Source organism: Condylura cristata, unplaced genomic scaffold, assembly GCF_000260355.1.
Source record: "Condylura cristata isolate star-nosed mole 26May11 unplaced genomic scaffold, ConCri1.0 scaffold00024, whole genome shotgun sequence".
NCBI classification, from domain to species: domain Eukaryota; kingdom Metazoa; phylum Chordata; class Mammalia; order Eulipotyphla; family Talpidae; genus Condylura; species Condylura cristata.
The window spans coordinates 22,387,018-22,412,713 of record NW_004567125.1 but is presented as its reverse complement, the minus strand read 5'-3'; the positions used below and the strand labels follow the sequence as shown (position 1 = coordinate 22,412,713).

At 36.2% G+C, this 25,696-nt stretch overlaps 1 protein-coding gene across 4 annotated transcripts in view; it reads left to right on the top strand.

Annotated features, from left to right (window-relative positions):
- ABL2 (ABL proto-oncogene 2, non-receptor tyrosine kinase) overlaps positions 1-25,696 on the top strand; it is a 107,130-nt gene that overhangs the window by 72,321 nt on the left and 9,113 nt on the right. For 2 of the 4 annotated variants that reach the window (XM_004688518.2, XM_004688521.2), the window contains exons 2-10: positions 9,984-10,046; positions 11,246-11,416; positions 15,429-15,724; positions 18,869-19,141; positions 20,410-20,494; positions 21,766-21,943; positions 22,493-22,677; positions 23,595-23,747; positions 24,555-24,644. In XM_004688518.2, the coding sequence (XP_004688575.1) occupies positions 9,984-10,046; positions 11,246-11,416; positions 15,429-15,724; positions 18,869-19,141; positions 20,410-20,494; positions 21,766-21,943; positions 22,493-22,677; positions 23,595-23,747; positions 24,555-24,644 (1,494 nt within the window). The remainder of the gene's footprint in view (positions 1-9,983; positions 10,047-11,245; positions 11,417-15,428; positions 15,725-18,868; positions 19,142-20,409; positions 20,495-21,765; positions 21,944-22,492; positions 22,678-23,594; positions 23,748-24,554; positions 24,645-25,696) is intronic. The other 2 variants (XM_004688523.2, XM_004688520.2) reach the window with 1 other exon arrangement.

Genomic DNA, 25,696 nt, shown 5'->3' with positions numbered 1-25,696 from the left:
CTGAGCTTAAGGGTCAGTCTACCTTCTTAAGTAGTGAAATTCCCTATCCCAACTTTTTATCTTTTATGGTTTTTATTTCTTGCCTGGTACTTGCTATATCCTGTCTAACAGTGCTGTGCACATAATAGCTTATCAGTAATTATTAGTTGAATGAATAAAGCATTATGCAGATTGAAAAGGCCAAATACAGGATCAGTATTTTAATAAGTAAGGATGTAAAAGTGGGTGATCTGTCATTGTCTATATAATTTCCAAATTTTCTGAGATATATCAACTTTTTTTGGTTTATTTGTTTAGAGAAAGAAAAAGTTTATTAAGGAGAAAATGAACAGAACTTAAGTGGGACTCCCAGGCTGGTGGGACCAGGCCAGGAAGGGGAAAGGAAGTCTAAACATATATTGCTTTGGCGGACCAAAAACAACTTAAAAAATGAAAATGTGCCTAATACTTTGCTGAGTTTCATCTTGTTAGGTTTTCATACACCATTTTTTTTTGGGTGACAGGATTAGTTTTTCATGCATACTCCTCCTTTTTCTATTTCCATTTCCCTAAAAATTTTAAAGGGCATTAGATAGCCTAGATAGTTAAAGCATAGAATCACAATATTCATACTGTCCTTATATTATACACTAATATTTTTTATGTCTTAATTTATATAGTTTTCTAATTTACATACTGTAATCCTCTAATTTCCTATGGGCTTTATTGTTCTACCTTTCTAGGCCTTTAATGATTTTGCTTGCTTTTTCCTAAACCTCTCCCTAACTTTTGCTGTGGGAATTTTCTGCTTTTACTTTTTTACTTGAACTGTGACTACAACCAAGTAGTGTTTAATGTTAAGGGTGTTTTTGAATGTCCTGTCATTATCATTATCATAACACTTTTTGCCCACAAATTATAAATAGAAATGTAATTATTTCAGTGAACTTTGCTTTGTAGAGAAATGTGGAACTATTAAGGATTTTTTTTTTTTTAGGGCCTTCTTACTCAGTTTGTTGTCTACATTCCAGTTCAGAAGGGACTCAGCCAGCTTTGCAAGAAGTATATTGATTTATATTTATGCTATAGCATAAGTGGACTTGTCTGGTTGCCTAAATAGCAGTGGAACACAAAGACAGCATTGATTAGTTCTCCAAACTCATGCATTATATGCATTTTTTAATGTTCATAATCCAGAATCAAAACTCTTACTACTTATTTTAAGCTGTTTATATGTAAGAGTATAGTGATTGCCATGAAATCTGCTCATAGACAGAGAACTATTTCTCTTTGAGTGATTTTACAGGTATATATATACATTATATGTTTAATGAGAAAAGCAAAGTGGGTAAAGAGTGTTGAGTTTTTCATTGCTTAAGAAAAAGGGAAGGCATTGAATGTATCCATTTACTTAAAAACAGTGCAAGAGTAACACATAGAAATTTAATTTATTGTTAAGGAAGGGACAAAGGGTAGAGGAGAATATGCCCTATTTTGTACATTTGACTTAGGAACCAGATAAATGTTTTATGCAATGGAATAGCAATATTAAAACTTAAAATGCAAAACCTAAAAATTGAAATTAAAAATGAACATTAATGTAAAACCTAGCGTTAGCAGTTCTCAAAGTTTTATTTGATAAAATTAATTTGTGCTGAGAACATCATTAGTGCTTCAATAGAGTAAAACCAGTGATTTTTCTTCTATGATAAAAAAGGTCATAATCTGTTGTATTCTGACAAACTATATAGTAGATATAATTTCCCAGTTCTTCCCTCTACATATAACCAAACATCATATATGGAAATTTATATATAAAGCAAACAAACCAGACAAAGTTCTAAAAGATAAGAGAAAAGAAGGTAGATTACTGTAGGGTTAGGAAAGGTCAGTGGTAAATTTCCTGTGTTATCTTTTCCTGCCTCATATATTCTAACTTGGAACTGAAGATGGCAGCAACCTGGAAATGCTAAGGAGTACAGACCAAAAGCCACAGAAAATGCTGTTGTCACTAGTCAAAGAATAAGATAGGGGAAACCTAGCAACACAGAAAATGTAATTTTATAAAACCTTCGTTCTTCGATGCATGTCTTCTAAGATACCACGTGAAAGAATGGAAAGCACAAATAAAGCACCCTGCTTAACAAAATACGGTGTTTTTAGAGAGAATCTATGTACAGTTGTTTTTAGTTGTAAGTGCTACTAAAAACACTTGTTGGAAGTGTAGAATTTGAGCTTTTAGTAGAATTTAGAATTTAGTAAAACTAGGAATCACCATTGTTAGCCATGACAACTTTCTAGTACTTAAAAGTTTTCTCATGAGATTGGTTGGGGTAGTAATGAATGACAGTAACAAATAGAAATATGATAGAAATGAATGTGAGTAACAACAAAAATGATAGTAATGAATCTGACTAATAATAAATCTGACTATTGAATAGTCAATATTGCATAATGGTGGAATATTTCATTATTTAGTGAGGCTCATAATTCCAAATGATCATTACAAGATGTTAAAAAATTACATGTGTATACAAACCATTCCATGGGTGATTTGGTGGAGGGAATTAAGTAAAAGGGAAAAATGAAACAAGGGATGGGGATAGGTAGAACAAAAAATGTTAGCTTGACAAGGTATGAAAATTTTATTTACATGGTTCCAGTTTATGACACAACTAACATTTTAAAGACTTTTAAAAGCTTGTCAGGTTTTACACCACCATACTTATGTGCAATGGTTTTTGTATATTTTATAAAAATAATGTCACAATAGATCAGATGCAGAATGTGGATTCACTTATCTTTAGCCAATTATCAAAGAAATTTGCAAAGAAGAGTTAGTTATACCTCCTTCACTTTCTTTTGAAAAGTATTCTAATAAATATATTATTTACATTAACATAATGGATAATTGTTTAACATTTTAAAAATATTGTTAAAATGCTTCATTTTTAATTTCAGTGCTTTGGAGACCTCAAAGCATTTTTTTTTTCTTTTTAAAATAGATTTGTAGAGGACGAGGTGGCGAGCAAAGTGAATAGGGACCCAGGGGAATATAGAGTAGGTCTTTTGGGTATCCTGGTGATGGGCCTTGTATGGTAACATAAACTTCATATACAGTGTTATAAACCATTGTTACCTCATAAAATAAATTACAATGGGGCAAATTATGTAAAACGTACATAACAAAATTTATTTTATAAACTATTATAAGTGAAATCAGTCATTTGTCTTTATGCATCTGGCTAGTTCACTTGGAATAATGTTTTTAAAGCCCATCTATCTTGCAACATAGATCAAAATTTCATGCTCTATTATGGCTGAATAATAGTTGTATGTACACTACATTTTATATGGCTTATATCTCTTTACCCCTTATAATACAGGATCATTTGAAAATGTAGCTATTGATTATTGGTAACTTAACAGATCCAGTAGTGTGTCATATGATACAGAATATAGGATATGGATTATGGAGCCATTCCTCTTAAATTTTTTATACTCTAGAGGAAGGAGAAATTCAGCTTGGAAGTTGAAATGAGGTAACTGTTACTAATTATTGTTTTTAAAGATTTATTTATTTATACATACAGAACTGGGGTACAGACCAGGGGTGGTGAGAGGATTCACCAGAGACAGAGTGGGGAGCAGAACAGGCAGACAAGGGAGTATACTGCTGAGGGGAGCAGTGGATGGGTCAGGGTAGGTCTGTCTCCCCATGTGGATCACCTCTGAGGCATATAAGAACTGGGGTATAGGCCAGAGGGAGGTAGTGTTGAGAAGATTCACCAAAGGCACAGTGGGGAGCAGAACATGCTGATCTTCTAAAATACACTGCTGAGGCCAGCAGCCAGTGAGACAAGTGTGCTGCACCTTGTGGGTTATCTCCTTTGTGGGGGATCAAACTTGGGCTGCAGTGGCTGGTGCTGCAGCTTGATAGCTCCGCAACTTAAACATTTGCCACCAGGGAGGCCCCAATATAATTTTATGTTTCAACTGTGTTGAACACTATTTCATTTTTGTTATCCTCTCATTTTATCCTCTTACCTTTGTTGACCTACAACCTAGAAGACTGGCTGGTGTATCATAGGTGCTTAATAAACATTGAGGGTCTCCCTGGCGGCATAAAGGGTTGTCTCAGCACTATGATGCTAAAAATAACTCCAGCCACTGCAGTACAAGTTCCATCCCCAGCCAGGGAGCTGACACCTAGCACAGCAGACCTCTCCTGTCTTACCTGCTGCTTCTCTCAGCAGTGTATTTCAGTAATCTGCCTGTTTGAATGCCCCTCTGTCTCTGGTGAATCTCATCCGCCTGCACCTCTGGCCTACACCCCAGCTCTTGTATGCATAAAACAAACAAAAAAATTCTTCAAAAAAAAATTGAATCAGTGAGTGTTCTTAGCTGTACTGTTACAGGTAATCTTTGTATTTTTGTGAATTATGTAATGAAAGTCATTTGTTATTTGTAGATTTTGCCAGTTTAATTCTCGAGGTACTCTCATCTTCAGACTCTAAAGTTTTAACTTTATCCCTTGTATATTAACAAATAGATTTTGCTAGTTTAATTCTCGGGGTACTCTCATCTTCAGACTCTAAAGTTTTAACTTTGTCCCTTGTATATTAACAAAGATAAGGCTTTTACTTACAAAAGTTTAATACGCAAAACTTTTCAGCACTTTTGTGCTTTGTGTTCAATATTTACTAAAGCTATAGAACCAAAAGCTAGTGAAGGCAGTCATTTCCTGCTTCTGTGCTTATGAATCAGATTATAACTATTTAGCTTTGGAGTTGTGGTTTCTTGAACTATTTAAGTGATGCAAAAGATGAGTCTGCTTAGGCGTTTCCTCTCTTTTAAAAGTGTATTTGGTTTTTGCCAAGGAAACTACTTTGTCACTGTCATCATCCACTTGGTAATGAAATCCATTATAGTACTGATCCTTAACATTTTTTGATTTGTTACACTTATGTGTCTTGGATTTTGCTTTACTTATTTTTGTTTTGAAAATATTTCCCAGGTTTTTGAAGTAACTCCATTCTGAGTCATTCTTCCTAATCACCAGACATTTTCCTTCCAGTTACTCTCCACCCACTTTGGAACTTGGTAAATGCTTACTCTTATGCTAGTTCCCTTTGGCCACTGAGTACATGAGTAAACGTCACACACATGCGGTACTGCTTGTCAGAGAGTGGAGTTCTGAACTTCCTCTTTGCATAGCACAGTTTAACTTCGTTCTTCTGGGCAGACGATGGTCCTTGGGACAGTTCTGCTTCCACCTCAGAGTTATGGCAGAGAACAGGATCCATCTCTCTGCTACTTACGCAGTGAGGACTCGGAATCTACTCTACCCAACTTGACAGGTATGGTTTGGATTTGATATTTGGGGAAGGGTAGATAGAAAAGCACAGCAGCTCACTGTGAATGGAGAGTTCAAAAAATGTTATCAGCCACTGTTACTACTTTCATACTTGGTCTGTGAAGTTTCATGTGCTTTTTTTCCTAATGGTATTTCTTAGTAGGACCTCAGTAAAAGTTTGAATTTTATTCTGGATTTTAATTCAGTTAATCCTGATAATGTACCTTGTACAAGTTGCTATTTCTGTTTTGCTTTACTTTCATTGTATTCTGCTAGAATATCAACAGAGAAAATAATATTACTTAAAATCATAATGTATTTGGGGATTCCATAATTGATAAGCAGAGTCTTCAAGACAATAGATGTCTTAAATCCATGATTTGCCTATGTAGCAGTGATTGACAAAAAATTGTAATTCACTGTCTAAGATATCTAAGATGCTTTACATGTGGTAGTCAACTTCACAATGTTCAAAAGTAAAACATTCCCAGCCAATACTCTTGTTTTGGGCAGGCACTGTACATGTGAATGAATCATCCAGATTTGTCTGTCTTAAATGGAGGAGGAAAGTGGCATAGGGTAGACCCACTAGGTAACACAGTGACACTGTGGCATTTACTCGCTCTTTTCTTTCTGGCTTTATTCCTTAGCTGTTCTCCCCAGTCTGGTCCTTTAACTTTTTGGATTTAACACACGTTCATTTTCAGCTTCAGGAAAATGTTAGGATGTTTTCTCTCTTTGGAAAAGTTCTCTCCTCTCTTTTTTTTCCTAGTGCGAGTGGGTAGGATTGTGTTTGAGTGGATATCCTGTACAGACAGATTGTATAGGAAGTTCACTCTTAGTTCTCTGAGAACAAAAGAGTGAGTGGGAAGAAGGAAGAAAAAAAAGAGAGGAAATGTGATATTTTGACTTAAATAAAAAGGTAAAACCAGCGATGGTAATAACAATGGGGGGGGGGATAATTGTTTTCCAAGTTGTAAATCTTTTAGTATTTTGAGTTCATGTGACTTTTAACCCATTTGGATTATATACTTACAAAATATACAGTATACTATTATTTTTCGGTTTACATAAAATTGTGCCTTATAGTTCATTATCTTTTTTCTTTTGTCAAGTAACATGGTTTTTAAGACACTGACCTTCTTTTAGCAATCTTCTTTTGAGCTTATTGATTCCTCTCCTGTACTGATAAAATACACGTTGTAGACATGTCTTTGTGCATTGACAGTCTATCACTCTGCTGTGTCACTTTGCTGTCATCAGTGCAGAATTCTTGTTCATCCAATTTCAGTACTTTCTCTCCTCTGAAACCTTTTCTGGTTTCAGACTTTTTTCCTATTATGTCATATCATAGCGTACTCTCTGAGTATACCAGTGTTACATGATTCATTTATTCAACAAATCTTTTTTTGAGAGTCTTTTTATATCTGTAGATTGTTCTGGGTGCTTAAAATTTTATCAGTGAAGAAAGCAGATAAAAGCCCCTGTCTTTATAAAATTGACATTTTAGTGGGGGAAGTTAGTATAATGAATTCATGAATATAATAGATAAGTAAGTTATATATTTTGTGGTAATAAGCATTATAGAGAGAAATAAATTTATGAAATGAGATAGGGTGTGTGTGGGAGTGTTGTCAGGAAGACACATTTTGAAATAGGATAGTCACAGAATGCCATACTAAGAGGATGGCATTTGAGTGAAATGTCATGGATATGTTGGGGAAGAATGTTTTAGGCAGAAGGAAAGTCAGTACAAAGGTCCAGAGGCGGGTATGTGCCAGACATGTTCAAGTAATAACAGGGAGACCAGTGGTCAGAATGAGGTAAACTAGGAGAGAATAGTAAGATGATGAATCAGGCAAGATAAATTGCAAAAGGCTTTGTTGTAGGTCCTTGTAAACACTTTAGCTTTTTTTTTTTTTTTTTTAAGATTTATCTGTGCTCACAGAACTGGGGTACAAGCCAGAGGCTCAGGGGCGGCAAGAGGCTTCTTCACCAAAGACAGAGTGGGGACCAGAACAGGCAGAGTTATGAAGTACACTGCTAAGGGGAGCAGCGGGCAGGTCAGGAGAGATCTGCCACGCCATGTGGTCACCTCCGGGGCAGGCGGAAATCGAACTCATGCGGAAGTGGCTTTAGTTCCTCAGTGCTGTGCTTTAACCCGCTGCGCCAGCAGGGAGGGCCAACACTTTAGCTTTTATTCTAGGATAGGGTGCCTTCAGATAATTTTGAGCAAAGCAGTAACACAGATATGACTTTTGCTTTTAAAACCTGGCTGGTTAAGAATTGTCAGTAGAAGCAAGGATAGAAACATTGGAGATACATTAGGAATCTAGTGAAATACTCTTGGTAGGCTAAGATGGTGGTGCAGGGTTATTAGTAATGGAGAAGATGAGAAAGGGATAGATTCTAGATATATTTTGGAAGGTAGTAGGGTTTTCTAATGTATTGGAAGTGGTCTATGAGTTCAATTAAGGAGTTGTGAATGATTTCAAGGGTTTTTTGGCATAATTGATGTAATGTCAAGTTTAAGGGATACAGTGTTGATTTGTACATTTAGATACTGCAGAATGATTTATGCCATAATGTTAGCTGATATTTGCATCACATCATGTAATTATTCCTTTTTTGTGGTGAAAAGCATTTAAGGTCTACTTTTAGTAACTTTCAAGTACATAAAACTGTTATTAAGTATAATCACAAATTATGTTAGACATTAGAGAGCCAGAACTTACTCAGATTATAACTAGTAGTTTGTATTCAAGCTTCCAAAGGTTTCGGTCTGAGCAACTGAAAAGGTTGAGTTTTCATTAACTGATGAAAATTGGTTAATGAGGAATTCTGTGAAGAAGCAAATTTGGGAGAGTGGAGAGTTTTTTTTTTTTTTATCTAAGGCCAAATAGTGCTACTAGTGATTTAGAGTCTTCATTTTCTTTTAAAATTTTTGTATAGAGGAACTGGGGTATAGGCTAGAGGTGTGCGGGGTGGTGAGAGGATTTATCAGAGGATTTACTAAAACACACTAAGGGGAGCAGTGGGTGAGACAGGAGCCGTCTGCCACACCATATGCTGGTTAGCCCCCTGGCAGACGTCCAAAGTCAGACTATAGAGGTGATAGTGTTGATAGTTAACCCCTAGATCACGTTGGGGTCCATAATCTTCATTTTCTGATGTGTCCAGTACAAGGCTTAGTGTTTATTATATGCTCAGTAAAATTAACTAGGTTAATTGACCTTAAGTTTTAATATGCTCGCTTTCACAAAATGAGTTATAGATATATGGCATTGCTGTCTTAATGTGCTTTAGGAGTTTATTGACTTCTTAACTATTATCTGATTTGGTCAGTCAAAGATGGTTGTCACTCTTGAATATAATTCTTGTTACTTTTGATTTTTATTCCTCTTATAATTTCAAATAAGGAATACTTCTATCTAAAAAGAAGAAAATTTACTGTTTTACAATTATCAGGCAGTAATAACCACAAAATTATCATGGATCACCACTATCACTAGCAAGAAACATTTGTCATTGTTCCATGTGATGAATCAGGATCATGGATCCTGTGATGCTTAGTTTAGAGTCAAGTAAATATTAGGAATATTTTCTGAATTTCTTTTTGATAATTCTTTTCATTTTAATAATGGTTTGTCATTTTGTGGCCCAGTGTAAATTCTGCTAGAGTAAATAATTTTTCATTAGAATAAAGAAAAACATAGTGTATGTTACCAGACTCTGTCATTACTTCCTGTCACATATTTTTTTGTGTAATTTTGTCATTCATTAGCTTATAGTTATTGAACACATATTACATATAGGTGCTGGTAGTGAGAAGATTCACTATTACACAGAGTAGGTGGCAGAACAGATACATTTATTGAAATAGACTCCTAAGGAGAGCAGCAGGTGAGACAGGAAAAGTCTGCTGCAGCACCATATGTGGGTCAGTTTCCAGGCCGAAGATCCAACTTAGGCCACAGGGTAAAAGCCTGAGAGTGCTGAGCTTAATCCCAGTGCAGGGAGGTCCAGGTATGTTTTTGAGAGCATAGGGAGGAGAGTATGGGACACTTCTTAGGGGAGGTTAGAGAGGAGCTGAGTGTTAATTAAAAAATGAATAGAGGGCCCTCCCTTGTGGCACAGTGGGTTAAAGCACAGCACTAAGAAGCTTAAGCCAATTCCGCATGAGTTCGATCCAGCCTGCCCCGAGGAGATCCACATGGCATGGCAGACAGACCTTTCCTGACCCGCCCGCTGCTCCCCTGAGCAGTGCACTTCATTGATCTGCCTGTTCTGCTCCCCACTCTGTCTCTGGTGAATCCTCTCACCCACCCCATCTCTGGCTTGTACTCCAGTTCTGTATGAGTAAATAAATAAATCTTTTTAAAAAAAAAAAAAAGAATAGAAGCCACTCAGTGAAAGTAAGGGTGGATTGGGAGCCCATTTCATGTAAAGGCAAAAGCATATAAAGAAGCAATACTCAAAATTTGAAGATAGAGTGGGTATAGATGTGGGGAGTTAGGAGAGGTGAAGGTGAAATAAAGATTTGATCATGAAAGACCTTGACTGCCAATTTAAGTAGATTTCAGCCTGTTGGTGAACTTTTGAATAGTCTTAAGAAGAGTTGACATGGTCAAATTTTTGTTTTAAATAGATCACTTTGCCAGCTGTGTGGAGGATGGAGTTGAGGGAGACAAGACTGGAGGCTGTAGTCCAGGTGAGAGATGATGGGTATCTGAACTAAGGAATTGGCATTAGAGATAGAGAAGAGGGAATGGATTTACAAAGACATAAAGCTATAGATTCATTGGTTTTTCTCCTTCAAACATGCTAAGACCAATTTTAAATTAAAAAATGATTGGGGGAGAAAGAAAAAAGTATCACATGACATAGGCAGTTGTATAGTGGCTGATAGCCACTAAAAGCAAACCCAGTGATCAAGAAAATTGCGACTGAAAGAACAGTGGTTTTTTTTTTTGTTTTGTTTTGTTTTTTGGATAAAATTTACCTGGGCTGTGAGAAGCAGGTGGTTATTAACTAAGATGGTATAAAGAACACCTGTTTATATACTATGACTGTATTTAAGAACTGTGAAGCCTTGGGGAAGAAACTATAACTCACATTACTACACATGGCAGAAATTGAATCAATATCTATTGTTAGTGAAATTTAATAGCCTTCAACTAAACAACTGATAACTTTATGAAAATGACCATCTTGGAGAAGAAAATAGTGTATAAATTTTTTTTCATTGAAACAATAAGTAACTAGAAGCTATTGTATTATAAACGGTGCATGGTAACAAGGTATTTTGGAATGCCAAGAATATTTTATAATAAACCAAAACACTGTTTTTTTCCCCTGTTGTTCTACCAGATAATTTTAGGATTTTTCCCCCATATGTAAATGAAGGGTCCGGATTTATACAGTATGTACACATTCCTTAAAATCTTGTTTTCTCTTTTTGAAAATTTGTTTTATATTGGGTATAAAGGAAGGAAGGATAGGTTGGGAGGACTTATAAAATACAGCTTTTCCTTCTTAATACCACTACCATCACAGCAGCATATCCTGTGTTTTATAAGATGAATCACCTTTTTGGGGTGAGGGGGAAGATTTTTCTTGAGAAAAGTATTTTTAAGTTCCTATTCATTTATTCCTGATTAGGATGATTGCATTTAAATTTTAGCTAAGTGTGTATTTTTGTGTCCTGTCTTAACTATTTTTTAACAAGTAGACTTCCTCATGCTTAAGAGATTGTCATTTGCTCATTCTTCATGACTTCATATAATATTCTGTTGTAATCTGGAACCTTCACTGTATACCAGTAGCCAAGACACTGATTGTATACAGCATTCAAATGAATTTTTAACTGTTGAACATACTCTGAATTCCTTCCTTTTTTATGTTTTTCAGAAGCCTTACACCGCCCTTATGGTTGTGATGTTGAACCCCAGGCACTGAATGAAGCCATCAGATGGAGCTCCAAGGAGAACTTGCTTGGAGCCACCGAGAGTGACCCTAATCTATTTGTTGCACTTTATGATTTTGTAGCAAGTGGTGATAACACACTCAGTATCACTAAAGGTGAGCTTCCGTGAAACATCAGCTCCCTTTTTAGGCTTTCCTAAGTCTAGATTCTGCCTTCGACTAATGCAAATCACTAAATGATTTGGGCTCAGATACTTTGGGTTTAATGTGTTTTTTTAAAAAACAGTATATGAGATAATCTTACTCTGTCTACTTTATTGGGTTTATTAAGGAAAAATGAGATAAAGCTCTTCAGAAAAAACACCACATAATGTATACATAAATTTACTTCATTCTTAGTGTTCTGCACTATCTGTAATATGCCAGCATTCATCTGCCACAAAGTTAAGGTTTACTGTCCATCTTTTCTCTTGGAACTTGTGCTAACTCAGATGAGTCATGTTGCTAAACTCCAGTGCTACTAATATTATCCCTGGACTGACCACCTAGTTCTGAATATTATTATATGAATATATACAAATATGTTATTACTCGTCTGCAGCAAGATTAAGACCATGCACACAAAATATAAACAGACTCCATAACTGCTATTTATTATTTAGTGCAGCTGGAATTTTTTTTTTCTTTTTGAGAAAGATCTTAGCCTGAAGAAAGTAGTTTAGTGATTCAGAATTTAGTGATTTTGGTGCAGGCATCTTACATTGTTGTGAAGCTGATTTGCACAGCTCTGGTCTAGACACTTTGTCTCTCATTTATGCTTATACAAAGTGTTAGTGAAAGGAAAAGTAGGAAGGAGTTTTATTATATTCTTAAGAGAGTAGTTTATTACAGTAGGAAATTCTTAGCAAAGGAACACCAAGAACAAGACCAAGTAAAATCTCCTACTACTGTTTTTTTTTGAACAAGGACAAAAAATGTAGAACTTTCATGAGAATGAAATAGGAGTTTGATGCATTCTCATTGTGTTTATGAATTGGATTACTAATCTGTTTACAAGCTTTTTCTTGTTTTTGAACCTATGAAAGGGTACTGTAAAAAACTGTATTTTAGGATAGTTTTTAACTTAGTGAAATTGTAATTTAAATAGTTATTTATTCAACATATACTTTTTGTTTGTAAGAGACATAATAAAATATTAAATGGCATGCCCTCCCTGGTGGCGCAGCGGGTTGAAGCACAGCATTAAGAAGCTAAAGCCACTTCTGCATGAGTTCAATTCCCGCCTGCCCCGGAGGTGACCACATGGCGTGGCAGACCTCTCCTGACCCGCCCGCTGCTCCCCTCAGCAGTGTACTTCGTCGATCTGCCTGTTCTGCTCCCCACTCTTTCTCTGTGAAGCCTCTCGCCGCCCCTGAGCCTCTTGCCTGTACCCCAGTTCTGTATGTACAAATAAATAAATCTTAAAAAAAAAAAATTAAATGGGAACAGATATATCAGATTAGTAAGGTAGGTCTCCACTCAAGGAACATTACCTTTATATAATTTTTTACAGGTATCAATTTTTAAAATTAGCCAAATTCATTAAAAGTGAATTAATTGAAAGAAATGCTTAAAAGTAGGTTTCTCAAGCTGAGGTATAAATCTGTCCCAGAGTGAGTATAATGGCATGTATGTATGTGCCAGGAGGTTTCAAAGGCATAGGAATTGTAAAGTGCATTAATAGCTAGTTGTTACTTTTATTTTAAAAATTTGGATAGTTTGAGGCCGAACAAATAGGGTTAGTGTTTGTGTATATGTAGGAGTGTGGGTTTATGCATTGGAAGGAAAATTGTATACAATGTTTTAGGATGAAAAACAAAGGGCTTTAAAGAAATTCTTAGCAATAACCATTTGGGGCTACAGCACATTCTTTTACCTTTACTGATACTTCTCTGGAGAAGTTGGTGAGGCAATAACTCAATTTTCTTTCCTAGATCTATTATTTCAATATTTTCATGTCAATATTTTATGTTAGTATTTTCCAAATTAGCTCAGTCACCAAGAAAAGACTGATAAGGGAAGTCTGTTGATTCCATAGTTACCAGTTATGACAACCACTAGTTTGCAGCTCAAGGAATGCTTTATTTTACCATTATTGGTGATTTTTTTTAGAACCAACAAGATGCCAGATTTTAATTAATTTTTTCTTATTGTTGTAGCATTGACATACAACTTTGATTTTATTTTAGAGGCATAGGATCTCTCCCTTTAGGTATTACCATACCATCCCCACCACTAAAGTACCCATTGTCCTCCATCATAGTCCATTGGGCTCCCTCCCCACTTTGTTTTCATCCATTCTTGCCCCTCTGTGGTAGCTTCAGTTCCATAATAAAATGTCTAGGGTTTGTTTTGGGTTTGACTACCTCACTCTTTGACTTCTTTCTCTATATATGTTACGTAAGTAACTGACACCTCCAGTATTTGTCTTTTTCCTTGATGCAAGGTTTTTCTACCAGCTCCTTATTAACATAAAAAGATGTCATGCGTTTAAAGCTACTTTATTATTTTAAAAGACAAGAGAATATATTTTTAAAATAAAATAGCATTATTTGTTTCAGTTCATTATTTGATTATATTTTGTTTAAATTAAAAAACAAAAGTTCTCCTAGAATTTCTTTGTCAGTAGGTCCATTGTTTTTATCCCTACCAGTTATCCCTGTTACTCAAAATTTCCAGAATAGAAGTATACTCCTTCTAACTGCCAAAAAGAGAGGAAAACAAAAACTGAAGCTGTTTCACTGTTTCCTAATTATGATGACCTCTTACTTACCGATAAGGATTTTTTTGGTAAGGAAGCAACAATAATGTACTTCATGAGTAATTTTTCCTTACTAATCCTTATTCTTGTCTAGAGTAATAGAGAAAGTAGTAACATTTTAATTTTTCTAGCCACACTAATTTTTTTTTCCTAAAAATGTGGTTGGGGAATATTTTTCTACACATGTCACCACAGCATACACATTTCTCTACCTGTACATATGTATATTTTAAGTACATATATGTATGTAAAGGAAAAGTACATGCTTTCCTTGTTATTCTTCATTGGATGTCTCACATAGAGGTGTCATACTTTTCCATACATCACTGAAAAAAGTTAGGCAACTGCCAGTATAATAAGTTTTGATTTTTTCCTCAATAGCCTTAGTTTGGTAACTACTGGAGCATGTGCTATTTATTGGTTTGGCTTTCTGACACTCAAGAATTAGGTGTGAACTGTATGGGAAGGCTTGCATCTCTTAGAGATAGGAGCCAAAAGCATTATAAATATTATTTGGATGATCAGTTATTACTCATTTTCATCTTCCCTGTTTTGCCAAAGATGCAATCTGTGCTGTAAGTTTAAGAGCTAGATGTAAGTTGAAGGAGTCTAAACTTGATATTCACAACTTTAATACAGAAGTCAAGAACATTGAAGTTTATATATAGTAAGGATACTCTGAGTAACATGAGTCTCGGGTTCTAACTTCCGATTTCCCTTCCCACACACTAATTTTAGAGAAATGAATGGGAGTGACTCATTCTTGATGGGGTTAGGGAGGGGAATTGGGAAACTATTAAATTTTGAGTCTTGGAAAAGACTCTTAAAGTGCTTTAGGAATCCTCACTGTCCACCTCCACTTCCAGTTTTCTTTCTGAAAAGATTGCTAAAAGTTTGTAATTATTATTATTTTTACATTGGTACTTTTGTTGCCTTGATGCCAAGTGAAATTTAAAAGTAACATATTTCACATCTTATTCCTAATTCTTAATTGTTGTTAACATTGTGTTATATATCTTTGACAAATGTTTGGAGGTAACAATGAATTCCATTCTCTTTTGATGAGTAAGACTTATTTTCCATAACCTTTCTAACTTCATATGCTACCATTCATGGAGTTTCCCAGAGACATTTTATAAGTGGTAGGTTAAAAAAAAAAAAGACTTGTCATAAATACCAGAAAATTGCTGTTTCTTTTAACTTACAAACTAAAGAGCTCAAAGAAGACACAAGGAACTGCCAAGTTTTCATTTTAAAAGTTTGTATAAAGGTTTTGATTCATTTTCTTAGTGAGTTTAAAGGTTGACAAACAAGACTTCTTCTGGAACTAAAGGCTTTTCTTTCATTCTATGATGGCCTCATGGCTAGGTGAAAAGCTACGAGTGCTTGGTTACAACCAGAATGGTGAGTGGAGTGAAGTTCGCTCTAAGAATGGCCAAGGTTGGGTGCCGAGCAACTACATCACTCCAGTGAACAGCCTGGAAAAACATTCCTGGTACCATGGGCCTGTGTCACGCAGTGCGGCGGAGTATCTGCTCAGCAGTCTAATAAATGGCAGTTTCCTTGTGCGAGAAAGTGAGAGCAGCCCCGGGCAGCTGTCAATCTCGTTGAGGTATGAAGGGCGTGTGTATCACTACAGGATCAATACCACCACGGATGGCAAGGTAAGACTGACTGGCAGCTGCCTCTAGGTACTGCTCTTTGCTCTTTAGAAATAAAACTAGAATGAATGAAGTATATAGTTCTATGTCTGACATGAAAATAAAAATATTAGCTGATGTGAGTTTAGACTGTTAATGTATGTTAGAGCTTGCTTTTTCAAAAGAATTTGGTAATGGAAATTAAAAATAGTATTATATCAGTAGTTTAACAGTGAACTTAGTGAAGGTAAAGAATAAAGGGCCCTTATATCAGTAGCTTTCTAGCCATCATCAAATGTACAGATACCTATCTAACATGTTAGAATTTCTGAATTTAAACTTTATAAGTGACATTAATCGGACCCTCCCTGGTGGTGCAGTGGGTTAGGACACAGGACCGCAAGCTAGCTATAGTCGCTTCAATGCGATTTCGATATCTGGCCTGGAGGTGACCCACATGGCACAGCAGACCTCTTTTGTCTCACCCACTGCTCCTCTTAGCAGTGTACTTCGTTGATCTGCCTGTTCTCTCCATTGTGACTCCAGTGAGTCCTCTCACCACCCCTGCACCTCTGGCCTGTACCCCAGTTCTGTACACATAAATAAATAAATCTTTTTTTAAAAAAAAAAGATGTTGATCAAATTTCGCAGAGTAAGAACTTAAACTTCTGAGGCTGTTGATTAGTTATGTGCATTAATATAGTAGTCAGTCAGTCAGCAATTTACATGTTGCAAGGGCCAGCCTCATTAGAATGATTCTATTAGAATGGAACTGTTTTACTCTCTAAAGCATAGGCATATTGTTATACTGCTGAGTTGTAAATTTATATATATATATATACATATACATATATATTTTTTTACATCACTATTCATTTTAATGCAATGTATGTTTCTATGCTTTCTCCTTTTAATTGTATTCCCTGAAAAATTCCCACCGCCAGTTCACCTGTGATCCATCATCATTGTCCCTGTGCTGCTCTTTGCCCTGTTTTGGTCCTGCATCCCCTCCCTCCCCCACTTCTCCTTGCAGAATCTCTCTGATTTATAATTACATGCTAGTATTGTTTTTACTTTTTTCATTTTGTTCCATGGTTTTTTTCCCCTGATCCTTTATTTGGTTTCCCTATGAACTGTAAATTTAGATAGGATCATTTCTTCCAATTTTTCCTCAGTGTTAGATGCATAGTAAAGGGAAAAGTAGGCTTTGGAACAAACAGACCTGATTTGTTTTGTAATGCCACCACTACTTACTAACTTAATGACCTGCCTCAGTTTCTTCCTCACTTTACTGAACCTTGAGGACTAAATGAAATAATTTCTCTAAAACATAATGTCTGGTAGAAAAATAGGAAATAGATTATTCTTTCTTCCTTGTGTCACCTTATATACTTACTGTCTCTTTTTTTTAACATGCTGTCTTTGTACTGATTCAAATAGAAGCAGATAAGAGACTCTAGTAACTTTACAGATTTTAGTTATACACCCTATGTAAATGTGTGTATATGTATAGAAGACATACACGAACAAGAATATTCATGGAGTATTGTTTGTTGTAACCCAAAACTACAAATACCGGCTGTCTTAGGACAGTAAAATGAATTAATAAGCTCTGTCATAGTCATCAAATCAATGTCATATACAACAAAAATAATGTAGTATTGCCATCACACCATCAGGCAGAACTATAGCTCATCAGTTGTCTGCTTTTGTAAATAAAATTGTATTGGAACATAGCTACTGCATTTGTTGAAATTGTTTGTGACTTTTCTCATTACTACAGTAGAGTTAAGTAGGTGTTAACTGTGTGCCTGGCCACAAGCCTAAAATATTTGCTGTCTTGCCTTTTACTGAAAAAGTTGCTGTGGCTATCATAGATGAATTTCACATACATAAAGCTGAGTAAAAGGGGTTTGAGATTGGTAGGAGATAGGAGTGAGAATGACTGCTACTATATATGAAGTCTTTTGGGGGGGATAATGAAAATTTTCTAGAAGTAGCTGGTGGGACAATATTGTGAATATACTAAAACCATTGATTTTTATACTTGAAATTATAAATATTATGGCATGTGAATTATAATACAATAAGTGAAAGAAGCACATACAAAGCAATATATATTGCATGAATCCATTTGTATCTAGTTGAGGCAAAGTTAGTCTAAGAGGTTACCTTTGCAGGAGTAAATTACTGAAAGGACATGAGAGGCTTCTGGGATGCTGGTAATGTTATAATTCCCTGTGTGGGAGATGTTCCATAGATGAGTTCATTTTGTAAAAATTGTGTCTCCATTTTTTAAATTGAATGCTTTTCTGTTTACAGTAAGATAGAAAATTTTTTATTTACAGTACATTTTTTCTTAAAAAATAAGCCTCCTTCGGCGATAAGGCCTGAAAAATGCTATTAAAATGTATACTTCTTATTGCTTATCACAAATTAATACTACTTTAATAACATTTTTTAAAGATTTATTTATATACAGAACTGGGATATGAGCCAGAGATGCAAGAGGGTGAGAGGATTCACCAAAGACAGAGCAGAGAGCAGAACAGGCAGATTGACTGAAATACACTGTTGAGGGGAGCAGCAGGCAGGTCAGGAGAGACCTGCCGCGCCATGTGGGTCACCTTTGTGGCCAGGGGTTGAACTAGTGCTGCAGTGGCTGCAGATAGCTTCATAGTACTATGCTTTAACCTGTTGCTTCACCAGAGAGGGCTCTTAAATAACTCTTTTTAAATAGCCTTATCAGCACGTTTTACTTAAATACAAATAGTGAGGTATTTGACCACCCTCTTCCTAACAAAAAGTTAAAACTTGAATTTTTAAATTATGGGCTATACAAGATTCTAAGACTGTATTTCATAAACTTTTATAGGAAACCAAGTGCCCCTCTTGCTACAGTCTTGTTGCTAAAAAATATTGGGAGACAAGTGATCTTAGTAATACAGAGAAATATTTTGTAAGCTTTTCAGATTAGAGCTAATTTAGGAAACAGTGACTTAAATGAGATTAAACTGAAGTTGGTTCCCTTTGCTACTATCACTTGATTCTTTCATGTACCTCAATAAAATAATCTCCAGTGTTCAGGTCTTCAGTAGTTGGCTTTTAAAAAAGATTCCTGACCTCTTTTCAAGTTGACTTAGCTTTTACTCCTGCGTTTCTGACCAGGTGTACGTGACTGCTGAGAGCCGCTTTAGCACGTTGGCAGAGCTTGTTCACCATCACTCCACAGTGGCTGATGGGCTGGTGACAACATTACACTACCCTGCACCCAAGTGTAATAAGCCTACAGTCTATGGTGTGTCCCCCATCCATGACAAATGGGAAATGGAACGAACAGATATTACCATGAAGCACAAACTTGGGGGTGGTCAGTATGGAGAAGTTTACGTTGGTGTCTGGAAGAAATATAGCCTGACAGTTGCTGTGAAAACACTGAAGGTGGGTTGCTGAGAATTGCAGTTTTCAGTCTTCCTTTTCTTTTGTGCTGAATCACTTGGAAATATCAGCATGTCCTTCTTTAACTTGGCAACACTTCCACCCACTGGTGCCATCAGCAAATTGTGATGATTAACCCTAATGCCATTAGTCCTGTACCATGGCTGACAGTGCAGGGGCAGATTACTCATTGCAATACAGTGAAACCCACATGTGTGGAAGGATTGTCTTTGGAAACTGTTGATAAAGATCTTAGTGGGAGGTTAGAAGTAAATTATAAGTTAGAAAAGCAAAACAAGCTATTTGCTTCAGAAAAATGACCTGTGCTGAATAGAACTCTTCATGCTTTGTTTGAGAATCATGAGTTCTCTCTTACTCTAACCTTGATCTGCCTGCCTCTTGTGCCTCCCATCCACATAAATCTTCTCTCCTGATACCGTTCTTATCTCTTTGTCAAGCATTACAGCATCAGATTAACAGGGTTGTCACTCATTCCATTTTCTGAAGATTTTCCCATATGCCTTGCATATAGTTCTGACATATCACTCATAAGTTCTGCTCTTCAGCAGTGAGTAGTAGTCAGTTCTTTAAAGTAAATGCTAAGTAAGTATATTCTGAGTGTGAAATATTATGAAAGACCATGCAAAACTGCATTGCTTCCTAAGGAGCATATGATCTAAGCTGGAAGACAAATATGTAAAATATTTCCTCTTTCAAAGGCTGAGATGTTTAGAAAAGTAAATATCAGAGTACCGAGCTATCTACCCAAATTGCCTGTGTTTCACTTGTAATAGGAGTTGATAGCCTAGTTTTGCCACAGCTGTTAATTTTTAGTCATTTAAAATATTGGATATGTTCGAGGCATTTTTCTTTCTTAAACATCTGTAGAACATATTAGGTTTTAATGAAAATTTCTTGATGTAATCGCTAAAGTATTCAAAAGACATCCTCTCTTAAAGCTAATGTTCTGGGTTTGTGAGTTGATTCACATTATTAAGATAGGTATTTGTCCTGCCTCTTTCTCTTTCTTTCTCTTTTCTTTCTCTTTCTCTTTCTCTTTCCCTTCCCTTCCCTTCCCTTCCCTTCCCTTCCCTTCCCTTCCCTTCCCTTCCCTTCCCTTCCTCCCTCCCTTCCTCCCTTCCTCCCTTCCTTCCCTTCCTTTCTTCCCTTCCTTACCTCCTCCCCTCCCCTTCCTTCCCCTCCCCTCCCTTTCCTTTCCTTTCTCTCTCTCTCCTTTCTTTCTTTTTCTTTCTTTCTTTCCCCATTCCCAGGAAGATACTATGGAGGTGGAGGAATTCCTAAAAGAAGCTGCAGTGATGAAGGAAATCAAGCATCCTAACTTGGTGCAATTATTAGGTGAGAAAATTCATGAACTGCATGTTTTCTCAAAGGTGCTTGTCCCTCAGCTCTGTTACCTCCAACTCTCCTTTTAAATCACTGTGTTGGAAGTTGCAAATATGAATCTACTTTAAAAAAAAGATTGTCATTTTAATCAGTAGACTATGTTTTTAAAGATAGCCCAAGAAACAGTGGCATGGATTTATTGCAATATATGTAATTAACCCAGGTTTGAAGTTCAGAATCGTTCAAAATGGTAACAGACCCAAAAGTGTCATGACATTATTACATAAACAGATTTTTTTAAAAAAGATTTATTTATGCTTACAGAACTGGGGTACAGGCCAGAGGTACAGGGGTGGTGAGAGGATTCATCAGAGACAGAGCGGTGAGCAGAACAGGCAGATTGACAAAGTACACTGCTGAAGGGAGCAGCGGGTGGGTCAGGAGAGGTCTGCCACGCCATTGGTCTCCCTGGCTGCGATTGAACTTGTGCAGCAGTGACTTCAGTTTCAGAGAGCTTCATAACGTGGTGCTTTAACCCATTATGCCACCAGGGAGAGCCCTACATAGACAATTAACAAAGATTAAAAATTGTGACCACTTCCCTCAGTTTACCTTTGTAAGCACTTCAAGTACCTTTGAAGTGCTGTGCTGGTGATAGATTGACTTCTCACTAGTATAGGGGCCAAAGAAGCCTTTGATGCCTTTGCCCACTGGAAAATAGAATTAGTTTCTTTGATGAATAGAAAATAGAACTGGTTTCTTCATATAAAACCAAACTATTCTAAAGGAGATGGTTTCTGGTTGATTGTTTACAAGAAATCTGCTGTATATTAGTGCTGTCTTTTATTATGGAAACAATTATAATGTTTTTATAAAATGTTATTACAGACTAGACTCACATAATTTTGAACATGTATAGTTGTTACTTTGAGATAAGCATTATTAGCATGCAGTTGAGGACAGCAATCATGGACATATATAGAAATCTAATTTCATTCTTCTTCACCACTTATGGAATTAATACACATAACTGCTTTTGTGGGGCCTCAAGTGGTTAAATCTCAGCACTATGAAGCCATTAGCAACCACTGCCACTGCAGCATAACTTCAGTGGTAGTAGAGATTCCTGAACAACTTTGCTCAGCTATATTCAGAGAATGTGATGGCAATAAAGAAAAAGTTTACTGCTGAACTAGACTTTTTAAATTGTCGGTTATTCTTGCTAAAATGATTTGGAGTGTGTAAATATACTAAGAAAATGAGTTCTATTCTTGAACTGTCAGGTGTGTGCACTCTGGAGCCACCATTTTACATTGTGACTGAGTACATGCCATATGGAAACCTGCTTGATTATCTCCGAGAATGCAACCGAGAAGAAGTGACAGCAGTTGTGTTGCTTTATATGGCCACTCAGATCTCTTCTGCAATGGAGTATTTGGAGAAGAAGAATTTCATTCATAGGTGTGTACAACCTTATAACTACCTTCATCTAACTATGGAGCTTGATATGCCAATAAAGGAAAGAAAATTAGAACCTTCTCAAATTTGCAGAAGCTTCAGGGCCCATTTTAATATCACTTGCAGCTTGCAAACCTGCTGTACTTTGATTAAAGAATTAGTGAGATGCCTTCCTATTCTCAAAACAGAAAGCTCTTTATTTTCTCTAGGATTATGTACCAGATTGTTTTGCTCCATCTAGTGGCTTAATTTTAAAGATAGCCTTTTGTTTTAGTGAAGAACGAGAGCCTTGTAATAAAGCCTCTGTTACCTTAGAAAGCTGTCCCAATGTACTTATAAATGAATGTATTTTCTGAAGCCCGCTTTATTCTCTCAATGAATAAGTGATATATAATTAGTGGCTTTTTATCATGATAACAATTACCATAAAATGCTACCATATCTGTCATCACTTACCAACTCTGCTTGTAACCCAAAGAACTGAGAGTAGTACATTCATGACCTTTATCATCACCTCTGAATCGATTCACATTAGGGTTCTCTTTCCCACAGAGATCTTGCAGCTCGAAACTGCCTAGTGGGAGAAAACCATGTGGTAAAAGTGGCAGACTTTGGCTTAAGTAGATTGATGACTGGAGACACCTATACTGCTCATGCTGGTGCCAAATTTCCCATTAAATGGACAGCACCAGAAAGTCTTGCCTATAATACCTTCTCAATTAAATCTGATGTTTGGGGTAAGTTTGGGATTTTTTTTTTCTGTGTGTTTCGTTTTATTTTCCTTATTAATTCTTTAGAGTTTTTCTTTTATGTTGTAAATATCCTCTACTTTTCTTTATCCTTCTTCAGTCATTCAGCAAGCATTTATTAAATAACATCTACCCACCAGGCATTATACTACTTAGCATAGAAGGTAAATAAGAAAATGTCCCTGTCTTCAAATAACTCACAGTAGAGACCTCATCTTGCATTAGTGTTCTAAAAACCCTCTCTCTGTAAAGCTCCATTTTCCTTATTCGGTTTTTAGAGCACTCTGACAGTGCATCCTCATTTCAAGGGAGGCGTGATGAAGTTTCATCTCCAGTTTGTCCTTTTGCTGATCTTATTTCTACAGCTCTGAAAATCATTGTGTTTTAGTAGAAGCTCAGTGGACTGAATAAATTTGGAAATTTGGATTGTAGGGCAATAGAAATACTTGTAGATTTTGAGTCACTTTTTATCAGAAATCTCAAACTCAGATATTTTATTTGTGATTGTGACAAATCAAGTGATTTTTTGCATTACTCTTTTGATATTAGCTGACTTGAAAACTGAAATTCATTAAGTAGGTCAGATATTCTAAGACTTCTTTGACTATACCCCCAGACTACATACTATAATTTTTCCTCGTAGCAAAGAAAATGTACTTTGAAATTGGGAAATTTAAGGAGACTCTTCATGAAATTAAGTCTGAAGCATTATTGTGACATATCTCAGAAGGGCAAGTTATGCTTTAAGAATCGATGTGTTCTAAGACATAGAACATTACACGGATACTGTAACAGTGTGAATGTTATCCACAATCTGAAAAAGAAATTGCCTAATGGTATAAAATACATAATTAATCAAGGAATAAAAGTAAATTCTTCTTTTTTTTTCTTTGTCCCTTATGCAGCTTTTGGGGTATTATTGTGGGAAATTGCTACATATGGAATGTCACCATATCCAGGTATTGACCTATCTCAAGTCTATGATCTATTGGAAAAAGGATATCGAATGGAACAGCCTGAAGGATGCCCCCCTAAGGTTTATGAACTTATGAGAGCATGTAAGTATCTTTGTGTATTTAAATTTTGAAGATTTAAGGCACAATTCAGGATAATTTAAAAAAATGGAAGTATTTTCCTTTCAATGTTACATTGATTACAATCCCAAGTCATAAAGCTTGTTAATTGGTCAGCCACTTCGTATATCATATGATACACTAGTGCATCTTACTGGAATCATAAGAATAGCTGCCTGTTATTCAAATATTGGCTCAATTTCTCCAAACCATTGGCATATTTAACGCACAATAAAAATTGGGTGTGATGATTAAATAGGGGAGGGCTTCTTTTAAGTAGATAAAGATGACTGTTAAAATAAACCAGCATTTCTGACTTTTGAATCATAAGAAAGTGGGAAGTTGAATAATGAATGAAACTGTGGTTGTATTTGAGCATGTCTTCTATTTTTCATTGAGCACTGGTGTTGCCAACTGCTTTATGTCTTTCAAATGTAAGCTCTCAGCTCCTCCTTTCTGATACCCTACTATCTCCAAATATATAGAGCTGATTATTTAAAAGGTTACAGTGAGTTGGGGATGTTTTTACTTATTTCATTTTTCTAGTGGAAGAAAACATTTTCTAAGCTATTCCCCGGCCCCCTTCTCGATCTTACTAGTGAAGGACTAGTGCAAGAATGACCAGCTCTCAGAAATGGGTTCGTTACAAATTCTGGATCTAGATCTGAGAAGCAGTTGCCCTACTGTCATCATGAGCTGGCTGTAACTCTGCCTTAGCAAGCACCTGGCAGGCAGAATGCTGGGCATTAGATTTCTGCAAGGAACTTGTAATGTTTCCTTTTTGTTACATAGGCTGGAAGTGGAGCCCTGCTGACAGACCCTCTTTTTCTGAAACACATCAAGCTTTTGAAACCATGTTTCATGACTCCAGCATTTCTGAAGGTGAGAATCTGGCAACTTACTATTGGTGCTTACCTTTGAGTGATGGTGTTGGTAATAACATTTTAGAGATGGTAGATTTTTGTAGCTTAACACCCCACATCAGGATATTGAATTAGTTCTTAGACTGTATTCTTGTTTTCTTTTTTTTGTATGTATGTGATTTCTTAAAAATATATATATATAGAGAGAGGTAACATTGGCTTTTAACATTGTTAATATTTTAGTGCTATTAGGTTTATACCTATGCAAATGTTTCTTACTATAGCAAGCCAACCAGCAGCTCCACCATAGTTCATTGGTTCACCACCTCCTTTTTGCTATTTTATTTTTACTTAAATTTAAGCATACAAGAACTGGGGTACAAACCAGACGTGTGGCAGGAGAGGGGAGAGGAGTCACCAGAGACAGTGGGAACAGAACAGGCAGATCTAGTGAAATACACCGCCGAGGGGAGCAGCAGGCGGGTCAGAAGAGGTCTGCCTCCTATGCCATGTGGGTCACCTTCCTGGCTGGTGATGGAACTCATGCTGCATTGGCTGCAGATAGCTTCATAGTGCTGTGCTTTACCCCTTGCACCATCAGGAAGGCCCTCCTTTTAGCTATTTTTAAATGTCTTTATCTCATACTTTTGATATTGAAATTTCATATTTTAATATTAAAATCATAATTAGAAATTAATTACATGCCTTCATAAAGAGAGTAAGTTCAGTAGTTATATCATCAACACCTATGATATAGGGGAAAGAAGAGGATGAATTGAGTATGAAAAGTATTCCAGGGCCTCCCTAGTGGCACAAAGGTTAAAAAGTCAGCACTGTGAAGATAGCAGCAGTGTATATGTACCACATTTTTTTTTCTAAACTTTTTTTTATATAAGTTTATTTTTACATCATTTTGTACATTTTTTTTTCCCATCTCAATTGTAATCCCTGCGGATTTCCCATCACCAAGTCACCCGTGTGCCATCACCATAATCCCATGCACTTCCCTCCCCACCCCCCCACCCCCGTTTTTGATCCCATTCCCCACTCCACCCCTGCAAAATGTCTCTG